The sequence below is a fragment of the Ambystoma mexicanum genome, chromosome 6q (genome assembly GCF_040938575.1).
Source record: "Ambystoma mexicanum isolate Mex_15411 chromosome 6q, UKY_AmexF1_1, whole genome shotgun sequence".
Lineage (NCBI taxonomy): Eukaryota > Metazoa > Chordata > Amphibia > Caudata > Ambystomatidae > Ambystoma > Ambystoma mexicanum.
Window position 1 is genome coordinate 1,670,414,174 of NC_090937.1, and position 12,061 is coordinate 1,670,426,234.

Consider the following 12,061-nt stretch of genomic DNA (forward strand, 5'->3'; position numbering starts at 1 on the left):
AAAGACAAAACAAGGTGCGTTTAAAGACATTGGGGAACTTTAATACTCACGTGCCATTACTCCTTTCCACATCTAACCCAGTGGGTATTCCGGCACCCTGCAGCCGCTCCGAACTTGTACCTGCAAAATAAAAAGACAGTTAGAGCGCATCGTGAAGCAGGCAACAACTCACTTCAGCCCGTCATCCGCCATCGCCGGAACCCTGCAAAACAAGAAACATCATTACTAAAGACTTTAAAGACATTAGAATTACTCAAAACTTACCGTTCGTGCAGTAAACGACGGACAGCAGTCCTCTGAAGTCAAGAGGCCTGCTCCCCTTATCCAGTGAAGAAACTGGTTACAGCACCCTGCCCCGAGGCAGATGGAGAGCACGGCGTTCACTTACCTAAGGTGAGAGCGTTAACCTTTGGGGTTCTACAGGAGAAGAGAAAGGGAAGAAGAGAGAGACATTCAATAACCCAGTTCCTTAATCCCATATTTTCTATCTGCAGACATCTTACCCTTCAAGTCAGACATACAGTGCACAGAGGTCCAGCCCAAAGAGCCAGCCGTGTGTTACACATCACCTTTGAAGATACGGTATACGCCCAGTCAAGACCGGCGCCTCTACGGGAATCAGGTGAGCGTTACAGGAGTATTGTGGGTCGAGAGTTTTTAGGGCAGCGGCTGGGCCGAGGATGAGGAGCTCCGTCTTTTCATCATTGAGACAGAGGCCGTGGGCCGCCATCTATGCTTGGATAGTGATGTAAGTAGCATTAAGGGCTGTAGAGTCTGTGTGGTATGAGCCTGTGAGTGGGAGGAGAATTTTGTGTTGTCAGCATAGTTAGTGTATGCTGTGCCGAGCGAGTGAAGGAGGTCAAAGAGGGGCTTTGTGAAGATGTTGTAAAGCATAGGTGCGAAACAAGATCCCGGTGGGACTCTGCAACTGATGGTGGATGGGGGGGGCATATAGCACTTTACACCAGAGCGCTGTACATAGATTCATCAAACGGTACAAAATAAATGAGAATTAAAAAGCACAATCTAGAATGTTCCTAGATTTAAGTAAGTAGGATTACAGAGAGTTACTAAATAGAGATAGAGCGAAGGGAGAGAGGAAGAGCATTCCAATCCTGAGGAGCGAGCAACAAGAGTGAACAAAAGTGAGACTGGGCACATGGAGGACGAGCAATGATGAGAAGAATTTGAGAACCAGAGTGGAGTAGACGGATTGGGGTGTAGAATGACATTAAGCAAGAAAGGTATTCAAGGGCAAGTTTATAGAGAGATTTGAAAATCAGACACAAAGTTAAATCTGAGGCAGGACTGAAAGGAGAGCCAGCCAAGTTGAGAATGAAAAGAATACATAGAGTCACGGGAAGTTAGAAGAAAAAGTCACTGAATGGAAGCATTAAAAACTGATTTCAAGGAGGCAAGACTGGTGAGAGGGAGACCAAAAAGCGTTGAAGAATAGTAGAAGAGACGAGAAAGATTATTGAAGGTATCACGAGTTTGGTGGCCTCTAAAGTCAAGAAAGAGGGTGCTTTCCAAATATTGTGCTGCTCAAAGCGACAGGCGCGCGAGAATAAATAAAGGTGCCGGTACAGCTGATGGGAAATAAATGCGTGCTCACGCCCTCACAACCGGGCAGATGGAAAATGCAGTCGGGTCTGTCTCACAGACCCCGCAGACAGCGAGGTCTGACTTGTCCTGACTTCGCCTGGGCTTCGCCCAGCCCGGATGTTATAATGGCCTTGGCCCCGATGGATTGGCTAGGGCTGGGGGCGTGGTCTCAGGCATCACCAGGCAAAGAGGAATGCTGATGTTGGCACCAGAGGTACAAATAGAAGCAAGATAAACAGTGACTGACTAATGGGGTAAGGCTTGGAAGTAAATAGACCTGAAAGCAAAAGTAAATACTCAAAGTTAATGGCAGAGCAGGGGGGAGTGACTAGAAACAGTGCAAATAACAGTGGCATAAAGCTACAGGAACACAGTGCTGGGGCTGGGGCTTGGGCTAGGCGCTGCAGGAACTCTGGACATGAAACGGGGATACTTTGGTGCAGGATGCAGCACAAAGGCAAGTAGCAAACACACTGGTAGCAGGCAGAGGGTGCAGGGCTGGACTGCAAGGAGTGGAGCCAGGCAGCAGAGGAGCAGGGAAGAGTCACATGCAAAGCACAAGGCAGAAAGCGATTCCAGATGGGTCAGTGCTGTACATGTTTCGGAATGCAATGCAAGACCAAGGAAGCATGAGGGCGGGGCAGCTTATAAGCAGTGCTAGCAGAGTTGAAAGCCAGGGTGGAGCTGCATGATTGGGCTGAACACAAGCAGTCACAGGGGTGGTAAATGGAAATCTCTGGCATGGATTCTGGGAGCGAATCCAGTGCTGACAAACATCAGGAGTTTTTGTATGGAAACAAAAGCACAATTGCTGTGCCATTTTGAATGTTGCAGTCCATTGAAAGACGTCTGTTCATTTCCTGTCACAGTGAAACCAGTGTGCATGCAACTCAGATTCCAAAGGAGATTCTGGATTGGGCTGCCGTGTTTTCCAGGTGCATTATGAGAATTGAAGTTCATGTTTTTGGAAATACAAATGTATGGAAAGAAATATTAAATAATGAGTATGGGTCTTCTCTTGAGATGGTAAACAATACCCTGCAGGACTGCAGACAGTGCCTCCCAGAGACAGAGGTGCAGAGACGTGACTGTTTGATCCATATTGTTTAATGTTTATTAGATGTGTCCTAATTCTTCTTTAGTAACATTCCTAAATACTTAAAGTTAAGGTGTCATATGCATTTTTGCAATGTACCAGGTGGCCCGAGTTGCCAAAAGTAGCTCCTGGTAGCTGTTGGTTTCAAGCTAACCAGGTTCCCCTAGGCTAGAGGTAGGAGCTAAATAACTCCCAGCATTTTCGAACACTGTAAATATACAAAGTGGTGTACAGTGGCTGTCGGCAGCTTGGGGAGACGCTGCTTGGAATATGTGCTGTGTTGTGTTTGTGGTGACGATACTCACCAAGAGCCTGGCTCCTCCCCTCTTAGAGCAAGTTAAAAACCCACCGAATGTGCGAAGCGCGGTAAAGTGGCAGTCTGCGGTCGTAAGGAGGAGGAAGACCCATTGGTGCTATGCAGGTAAGGCATGGCTTGGCTTACTGCTCATCTGTTGTGACTTAAAACTCACACCTAGCTTGTGTAATGTCATATAACCTACACAGTAAAAGCTGCTCGGATAGCTAACCTGCAGTGGAAGCCTTGCCTGGAAACAATGTGCTTTCCGTGCAGATAGCCCCAAAAACAAGGATAACATTATGGCCTATTTTTCACACCGTGCTCCACCAATTATGAGCAATACAGAGGCAACTATGGGTAATTATGTTCTCAACTACTCCCTGTTGCTCCTAATTGATAAGAACTATTTGCTCAACCTATATCATAGTCTGCACAAGGATGCCAACACTGGTGCCAGCAGGATGTGCATGAGTCACTCGAATATGGTTGAAGAGGAAGAAATTGGAAGATTTGAACATTAGTGGCTCGTCCAATATGTGTAACATCGACCCCGAGTATAGCAATGTTACTCAACCTTTGGAAGGCCCAATGTTTGCTAATCCGTCGTACAGATAGGATGCTATTTAAAATCTTCGATTCTGCCAAGTTGCATTGTGCTCAAACTCGACTCTGCTAACAGGGTAAGCCAAGTTTGACTCCCGTTGGGTATTCATCAGTTTTAAGCAGATATGGACGACATATTTTGTGTTTACATCCTTATTTTCCTTAGATCAGATCACGTCCACCGAACACAGGGACACCGAGAGTTGATCTATAGTATTTCCCATGGGATATGCATCACCAAGAAACAGGTACTCATTTATACATACATTGGTTGCTAGTAAGATGATTTGGTCACGGAGACATCCGAGTCCTCCCACTTTATCTAATTTTTATACTTAGACTCACCAAGATCAGAAGAACAGCCTTGTGAGAAGGGGTCACTGAGATTCTCTAAAGGCTGCTATTAAACAGTTCAAGTCACAGGTCATTTTGTGGAATGAGTATAAGATGATCATTAAAAGGCTATCAAATATTGATTGTTGCAATATACTGATACTCAGTTTTTACTTACCTTGTAGATTACGCTGAAGCTTGAAACATTGAATTATATGAATACGACTTGCTGAACTTTATTTTGCTCCTGAAGAAGGGATATTTAGGTCCGAAACACCTTGAGCTCATTGTACTTTGAATACATTTCAATAGTACATAAACTATTCAATGTTTTATAAATAACACTTTTATATGTGTAACTATTGTCAATCTTTAAATGTTGAACACATGAATGTCTGCATTACTATTCTGAATGAATAATGGATTGAACTAAATGATGAATTTTTATAACTATTGACTGTTTTTTCCAGTATATGCGAGTGCAGGGAACAGCAGTGTCAGTCAACTGAGGACACTTTTCTCTTTAATATTGTGTTGGTGGACCCTGATATCCCTGCGGATCTCTCTCTGGAGGAAGATAAGGAATCGCATGTTGAGGGGACACCTGAAGGCAATCGGAAAGACTTCTCTATGTATTTGGTGGACCCTGATATCTCTGCGGATCTCTCTGTGGAGGAAGATAGGGAATCGCATGGTGAGGGGACTCCTGAAGGCGATCAGAAAGACTTCTCTATGTATTTGGTGGACACTGATATCCCTGCGGATCTCTCTCTGGAGGAAGATAGGGAATCGCATGATGAGGGGACTCCTGAAGGCGATCGGAAAGACTTCTCTATGTATTTGGTGGACCCTGATATCCCTGCGGATCTCTCTGTGGAGGAAGATAGGGAATCGCATGATGAGGGGACTCCTGAAGGCGATCGGAAAGACTTCTCTATGTATTTGGTGGACACTGATATCCCTGCGGATCTCTCTCTGGAGGAAGATAGGGAATCGCATGATGAGGGGACTCCTGAAGGCGATCGGAAAGACTTCTCTATGTATTTGGTGGACCCTGATATCCCTGCGGATCTCTCTGTGGAGGAAGATAGGGAATCGCATGATGAGGGGACTCCTGAAGGCGATCGGAAAGACTTCTCTATGTATTTGGTGGACCCTGATATCCCTGCGGATCTCTCTGTGGAGGAAGATAGGGAATCGCATGATGAGGGGACTCCTGAAGGCGATCGGAAAGACTTCTCTATGTATTTGGTGGACACTGATATCCCTGCGGATCTCTCTCTGGAGGAAGATAGGGAATCGCATGATGAGGGGACTCCTGAAGGCAATCGGAAAGACTTCTCTATGTATTTGGTGGACACTGATATCCCTGCGGATCTCTCTCTGGAGGAAGATAGGGAATTGCATGATGAGGGGACTCGTGAAGGCAATCGGAAAGACTTCTCTATGTATTTGGTGGACACTGATATCCCTGCGGATCTCTCTCTGGAGGAAGATAGGGAATCGCATGATGAGGAGACTCCTGAAGGCGATCGGAAAGACTTCTCTATGTATTTGGTGGACACTGATATCCCTGCGGATCTCTCTCTGGAGGAAGATAGGGAATCGCATGATGAGGGGACTCCTGAAGGCGATCAGAAAGACTTCTCTATGTATTTGGTGGACACTGATATCCCTGCGGATCTCTCTCTGGAGGAAGATAGGGAATCGCATGATGAGGGGACTCCTGAAGGCAATCGTAAAAACTTCTCTATGTGTTTGGTGGACACTGATATCCCTGCGGATCTCTCTCTGGAGGAAGATAGGGAATCGCATGATGAGGGGACTCCTGAAGGCGATCGGAAATACTTCTCTATGTATTTGGTGGACCCTGATATCCCTGCGGATCTCTCTGTGGAGGAAGATAGGGAATCGCATGATGAGGGGACTCCTGAAGGCGATCGGAAAGACTTCTCTATGTATTTGGTGGACCCTGATATCCCTGCGGATCTCTCTGTGGAGGAAGATAGGGAATCGCATGATGAGGGGACTCCTGGAGGCAATCGGAAAGACTTCTCTATGTATTTGGTGGACCCTGATATCCCTGCGGATCTCTCTCTGGAGGAAGATAGGGAATCGCATGATGAGGGGACTCCTGAAGGCGATCGGAAATACTTCTCTATGTATTTGGTGGACACTGATATCCCTGCGGATCTCTCTCTGGAGGAAGATAGGGAATCGCATGATGAGGGGACTCCTGAAGGCGATCGGAAATACTTCTCTATGTATTTGGTGGACCCTGATATCCCTGCGGATCTCTCTGTGGAGGAAGATAGGGAATCGCATGATGAGGGGACTCCTGAAGGCGATCGGAAAGACTTCTCTATGTATTTGGTGGACACTGATATCCCTGCGGACCTCTCTCTGGAGGAAGATAAGGAATCGCATGATGGAGGGGACTCCTGAAGGCAATCGTAAAAGCTTCTCTATGTGTTTGGTGGACCCTGATATCCCTGCGGATCTCTCTCTGGAGGAAGATAGGGAATCGCATGATGAGGGGACTCCTGAAGGCAATCGTAAAAGCTTCTCTATGTGTTTGGTGGACCCTGATATCCCTGCGGATCTCTCTCTGGAGGAAGATAAGGAATCGCATGATGAGGGGACTCCTGAAGGCGATCGGAAAGACTTCTCTATGTATTTGGTGGACACTGATATCCCAGCGGATCTCTCTCTGGAGGAAGATAGGGAATCGCATGATGAGGGGACTCCTGAAGGCAATCGTAAAAGCTTCTCTATGTATTTGTATTTTGTATTTATTTTATTTATAAAGCACAGCCAAGCCCTGGGGCATCTGGGGGCATATCATACATGTACATCTGTTGCAGCAATACAGGAAATACAGAGATAGAATATACACAATTATACATAGTTATTATATACATAAGGCAGTGTTAAATACATTAGTTAAGTACATTGAATTTGCTGCGGTCTGGTGCAGCGTGAGCATAGATACCGGGAGAGAGTTAAGACTCCTGCTTGAATAGCCAGGTCTTTCCGTTTTTTCTAAATAGTGAGTAGGATGGTTCAGCTCTCAGGGTTAAAGGTAAGGTGTTCCACAATTTGGCTGCTAGGACAGGGAAGCTGCTCCCTCCTGCCTTCTGTAGTTTGAATCTTGGGGGTATGAGGCCAGGGGAGTTGCTCGGTCTGGAAAAGACCTGGGGCTAAGCTTATGTCGGAACTGTTGGGACTGGGGGCTAGCTAGTCTTTTGTCTGTAGCTCCTGAGATTCTATCCGGGGCTACAACCAAAAGATCAGGGGCTATAGCCCCCTTAGCCCCCCTAGCAACGCCCCTGTATGAGGCAGTGTGTTTGTGCCGATCTGATGGGGCGATTGGAAGTATGTCATGTGAAGCTGTCAGAGAGGTATTGTCAGGTTGCTTGATTGTCGTGAAGAGTATGAAACCTCCGTCCCCATGTACCACAGAGAGAGAATACAAGATTACTCCCTATGCGATCATTGAGGCCACAGGTGGGTAGTTCTTGAAGCCCGGAACCACGGAATGTCGAAACCCAAGGCAGCTGTAAAGGAAAACCTTTATTAGCAATCAAATGAGTACAGTACAAGCAAACAAGCAGGATAAAGAGCAGTGCTTACCTAAGCTGATGGGTGATGGAGCCCAGAATCCTATGATGGGTGATAATTCCAGGGAGGGACACGTGAGCTGGTTTCCCCGATGACAATAGGGAGAAGAACTGTAGACTGGGTATAGACCCAACCTGCCCTCCTGTAACTGATGAAACGAAAGGACCAAAATCCAAAGTACTTGGTAACGTAATGCAGTGAAGAGGAAAATGCCAAGTCCATTCAGGGTAATTCAAGACAGTCCAAAAGGCGTTCCGAGTTCAATTGATCCAGCAAACAGAGCCAAAGGACGTGAGCAAAGCAAATCCGCATAACAGTCCAAGAGTCAAGAGCCGTGAAACACAAAGTACCCGAACGCCGTACAGTGTCCTCCAAAGAACAGCTGGGAAGCGCGGAGTGCGGAAGTTCAGCGCTCAAGTAGTGGGTGCTTCCGCGTCACATGATCCGCGAGTGAGACGGATGAACGCGTCACGTGATCCGCAAGCGCGATACGTGAGCGTTGCATAGATCTCAATGATCTCAATGATCGCGAAAATGACTTTCTGCGTGCAGCGTTCTGCAGCCAGCGTCTGCGACATCCCTCCTGCAGACGCCATGGCAGACGCCAGTGAAGGAACGGGGAACCCTCCGTGTCTGCGTATGTGGCCCTTGGGGTAAACCCGCTCAAGTGACACCCGTCCACTGTGAGTGACAGGAAATGGGAACCTGGCTGGGGTAACTGAGGCATTGTGAGTGTTATCTGTCCTAGATACAGTGTGAGTTTTGCCTGTCCTAGATGCTTGTGAAATAGGGACGGAATGAGAGGATAGCGTGACAGGTATCTAGGTGCTAGGTTAGCAAGGCACTTGTGGGTGAGTGACATTGTTTTAAATGCAATCCTTTGGTTGACAGATAGCCAGTTCAGTTTGTGCCTGAAGGAGGAAATGTGGTGGGATCTAGGGATGTGCAGTGTTGATCTGATAGTGTTATATTGTATTATTTGCATCTTTTTCATATTCCTTTGGTTGGTTCCCAGGTAAAGAGCATTGCAGTAGTCCAGTTTAGATAGGACTAGTGCTCTGGCTACTGATATGCAATTCAAAGGGGTTAAGAGTGGTCTGCTGGCTGTGATTAATTTACAGGTGTAGGCCGTTGAAGATGCTGTCCCATTGATTTGTTTGGTGAGAGTTAATGAGGAGTCTAGTTAGATACCCAGGGTTTTCATAACTTTAGATACCTGGATGATATTGCCATCAATGTTAAAGGTGTTGAATTTGTGGTCTAGTTTAAGTTGTGATCCTAGGAAGAGTAACTCTGTCTTATCGGCGTGAAGACAGAGTCCATGTTTGGCCATCCAAGCTTGTATGACAAGGTAAATTGCATTTATTGCTTTATTGTCGGCATCGTAATCTTCTGTGATGGGGATGAGTATTTGGGTGTCATCTGCATAATTAGTGTAGGTAATCCCCAAATAGTCAAGGCCATCGAATAGGGGTTTCGTAAACACATTATAAAGAGTCAGAGACACGCAGGATCCCTGGGGGACATTGCAGGTGACTCGAGATGGTTCGGCCGAGGCTGCAGGTACAAAGACTCTCATAGATCGGTTGTCTAAGAAAGATTGGATCCATTTATTAGATTTATCTGAGAAGTGAGCAGCTGAGGTTAGATGGTTGCAGAGGACTTTATGGTCTACCAAGTCGAAGGTAGCGGATAGGTCTAATAGTAGGAGAATGACAAGTTTACCTTTGTCTTTAAGGTCTTCAATTTGTGTCTTGAGGTCAATCATGGCTGTTTCTGTCCTGTGTCTGGGTCTGAATCCAGATTGCCTGAGACCAAGTAGGTTATTCGCTTCAAGGTGTGCTTGAATCTGCAGGTAAGCTGCTCTGTCTAGGATTTTTAGTAAAAATGGAACCGTTGTGATGGGTCTGAAGTTAGTTGGGATACTTGGATCTAACGTTGGTTATTTTAGTAGGGGGAGGACCCAAGCATCTTTTAGGTTCTTAGGGACGATACTGGTTTTGAAGGAAGAGTTGATTAGGGAGGTGATGAATGGCACAGGTTTCTTGGCTGCTTCTTTATCGATAGGGACAGGACAGATGTCCCCCTGGCATTTTGAAGGTTTGAGTTTGGTGATTATGTCCTCAACTTCTTTGCAGGAGAGAGGCAAACAATGTAATGGTTTGATAGTATTTGGGGTCGAGGCTAAATGGGTGGGTTGCATAGTGTCGGGTGGGAAACCAAGTTTTTTTAAATTCTATTTTATCTTGTAGCATTGTTATTTTGCCCAGTAATGCTTTTTGAATGTTGGTGCACCAAATGGTGTCTTTGGTGCAGGTGTCCGGAGGAGAGACTGGGGTTTCCAGCTCTTTTAGAATATTGAAAAGTTCTTTAGTACTTGATTTAGCTTGACTGATTTGATTGTTATAGTTGTTTTTCTTAGCTCCATTTGTGGATGAAGAGCATTGCAATTACGCAACCGAGTGTGCTATGCATTTTAACAATGTATTTGTGTATCTTGTGTACAACATACATGTACATATTTTCAATCACTCTCTACTAATATTTAGACCAAGTAAACATATGTTGCACACTGTCCTAGGTTTAAACAAAGAAATTATTAATCAAGCCTTACCATCACTGAGTGCCTGCCATTGTTTTCTCAAAGCATTCTTTTGAGAGTCAATTGGAGCTGTAAATCTACTACTGGTGTAATAATGTTTAAACCAGTTCTGCCAGCCACTCAATTTATAAGCACTATACATGTCCTACACTGAAGTCCTGTTTAGAACAAGCATGGACAAAGCCAACAGTTTGGGCTTATATAGAATAGCAGTACACATGTAATAACCTTAAAAAATGTCTTAATAAAATGGGACAAAAAGAGTCCCAAGAAGGGATGTGTGGACGGAGAGGAACACCTGAGGGCTATGCTTACAATATGTTTAACATACGTCAGATTAATGGCAAACAAGCCAGAAAATGGACAAAAAATTTACTGTAAATGTCATACTATTTTGTACCCTTATTGGTGGTCAATTCTGAGCCAGGCACCATTTTGGAGGTCTGGTAAAGGGAGCGAAGTACAAGATTTATTAAGGTCTCCCCATGGATTGTGTTTGGATAAAAGGGGCAGAGGAGCTGAGCCGCAAAGTTAGAATCCGGTGGAGGCAGGTCTGTAAAGAACTTAAAAGCACGGTCATGGGATCTTCAACCATCCAGGATAACACGTGCCAGCATGCTCATGCTAGGTAGTGGAAAAGCTCCTGTCAGCTGTTAAGGATTCCAATCCGCATCACACACTGGACCAGGACGCTTAGCACTGGCCTAGGATGTGGTGCTCAATAGGAATGCTTTTTCCTTAATTTCAATGAATTCAAATTGAGCCGGTACCCGAACCGTCTCACAGCCTCTTTTACAAACACCCTGGGTCACAATGGACCATGAACCAGGCCGGTTGGTAAAATTAAAATATTTATTTCTTTTTAAAGTTCACAAAAATCACACACATTTTAATATGGGGCAGCAATCACCAATGGGGTGATAATGACAATGGAAATGGAAGCAATGTACTTGGTTAACCTTCTAGTAGAACATATCCAAAGCATAATTGAATAGGAGCACTTTTTAGGAGAGATAGTACCCAAGTTAAGATTTCCCCCTGCAATGTTCCCTCAACCCACAATTAATCGAATTCTAATTGGATAGAGAGAAGCAGCAGGTAGTCAGGAATAAAAGGCAGCAAACAGAATCAAAATCCCTCAGAAAATAAGAGGGAAAAACGGATTTTAAACCCTTTGCAATGGCATAAAATGACACTCGAAAATTGACAAATAAATGACTAATGTGCGGTTAAATCATTGAGGCAAATATGATTTCCCACAAAGGCAGTAATGCATAAACAATAGCAATCGCAAGGCAGTGGATCAACAAAAGGCATACAATTCTAAAATAAGTTGAAAGCTAGGACATGCTACAGCAGAATTACACGTTGTAAAGTTGCATTTCTTTTTTCAATTGCAGTTTAAATGTCAGGTGTTTTTTTTAATCAGAAACGGGTGAAAAACTCTGATTTTGAATGCGCTTTTTGGGCTGGGAGACAGATGTATATCACAGGGACGATATGGAAGTGACAGAATGTCTCTAGTTATAAAACAAGATGAGATATGCAAGATAGAAAAAGGTTCAATTTGGGTAAAATGAAACTGTGAAAGAGGAAAGAAAATCAGCTGAGAAAAGTACAGGTTTGATTTGAACTAGATTATCAAGGCTATATTGATAAAGAGGGACACAGTAAGATCCAAGGTTGATTCGCAAATTCATCCCTGTCACCCTAGTGTTCAACTTTATGCAGAAATTACTTCAATTATTCCAAATATGACTGAGGGCTTATGATCTATGCAGGACAAAAAGGAATAGGAAAGTGGCGCTAACCCTTGGAGATAGATGACAAGATGCACAGAGACTTCTAACAGTTTTAACACGTAACCAGGGTATGGATAGGATTGCTAGGAAAGTGGAATAAA

The 12,061-nt window shown here is 44.8% G+C and overlaps 1 protein-coding gene across 1 annotated transcript in view; it reads left to right on the plus strand.

Moving 5' to 3' along the window:
- The window catches only part of LOC138515428 (zinc finger protein 208-like), a 410,867-nt gene that overhangs the window by 182,232 nt on the left and 216,574 nt on the right, over positions 1 to 12,061 (plus strand). Inside the window, exon 5 of the mRNA XM_069630272.1 lies at positions 4,406 to 6,301. Coding sequence (XP_069486373.1) covers positions 4,406 to 6,301 — 1,896 coding nt within the window. The remainder of the gene's footprint in view (positions 1 to 4,405; positions 6,302 to 12,061) is intronic.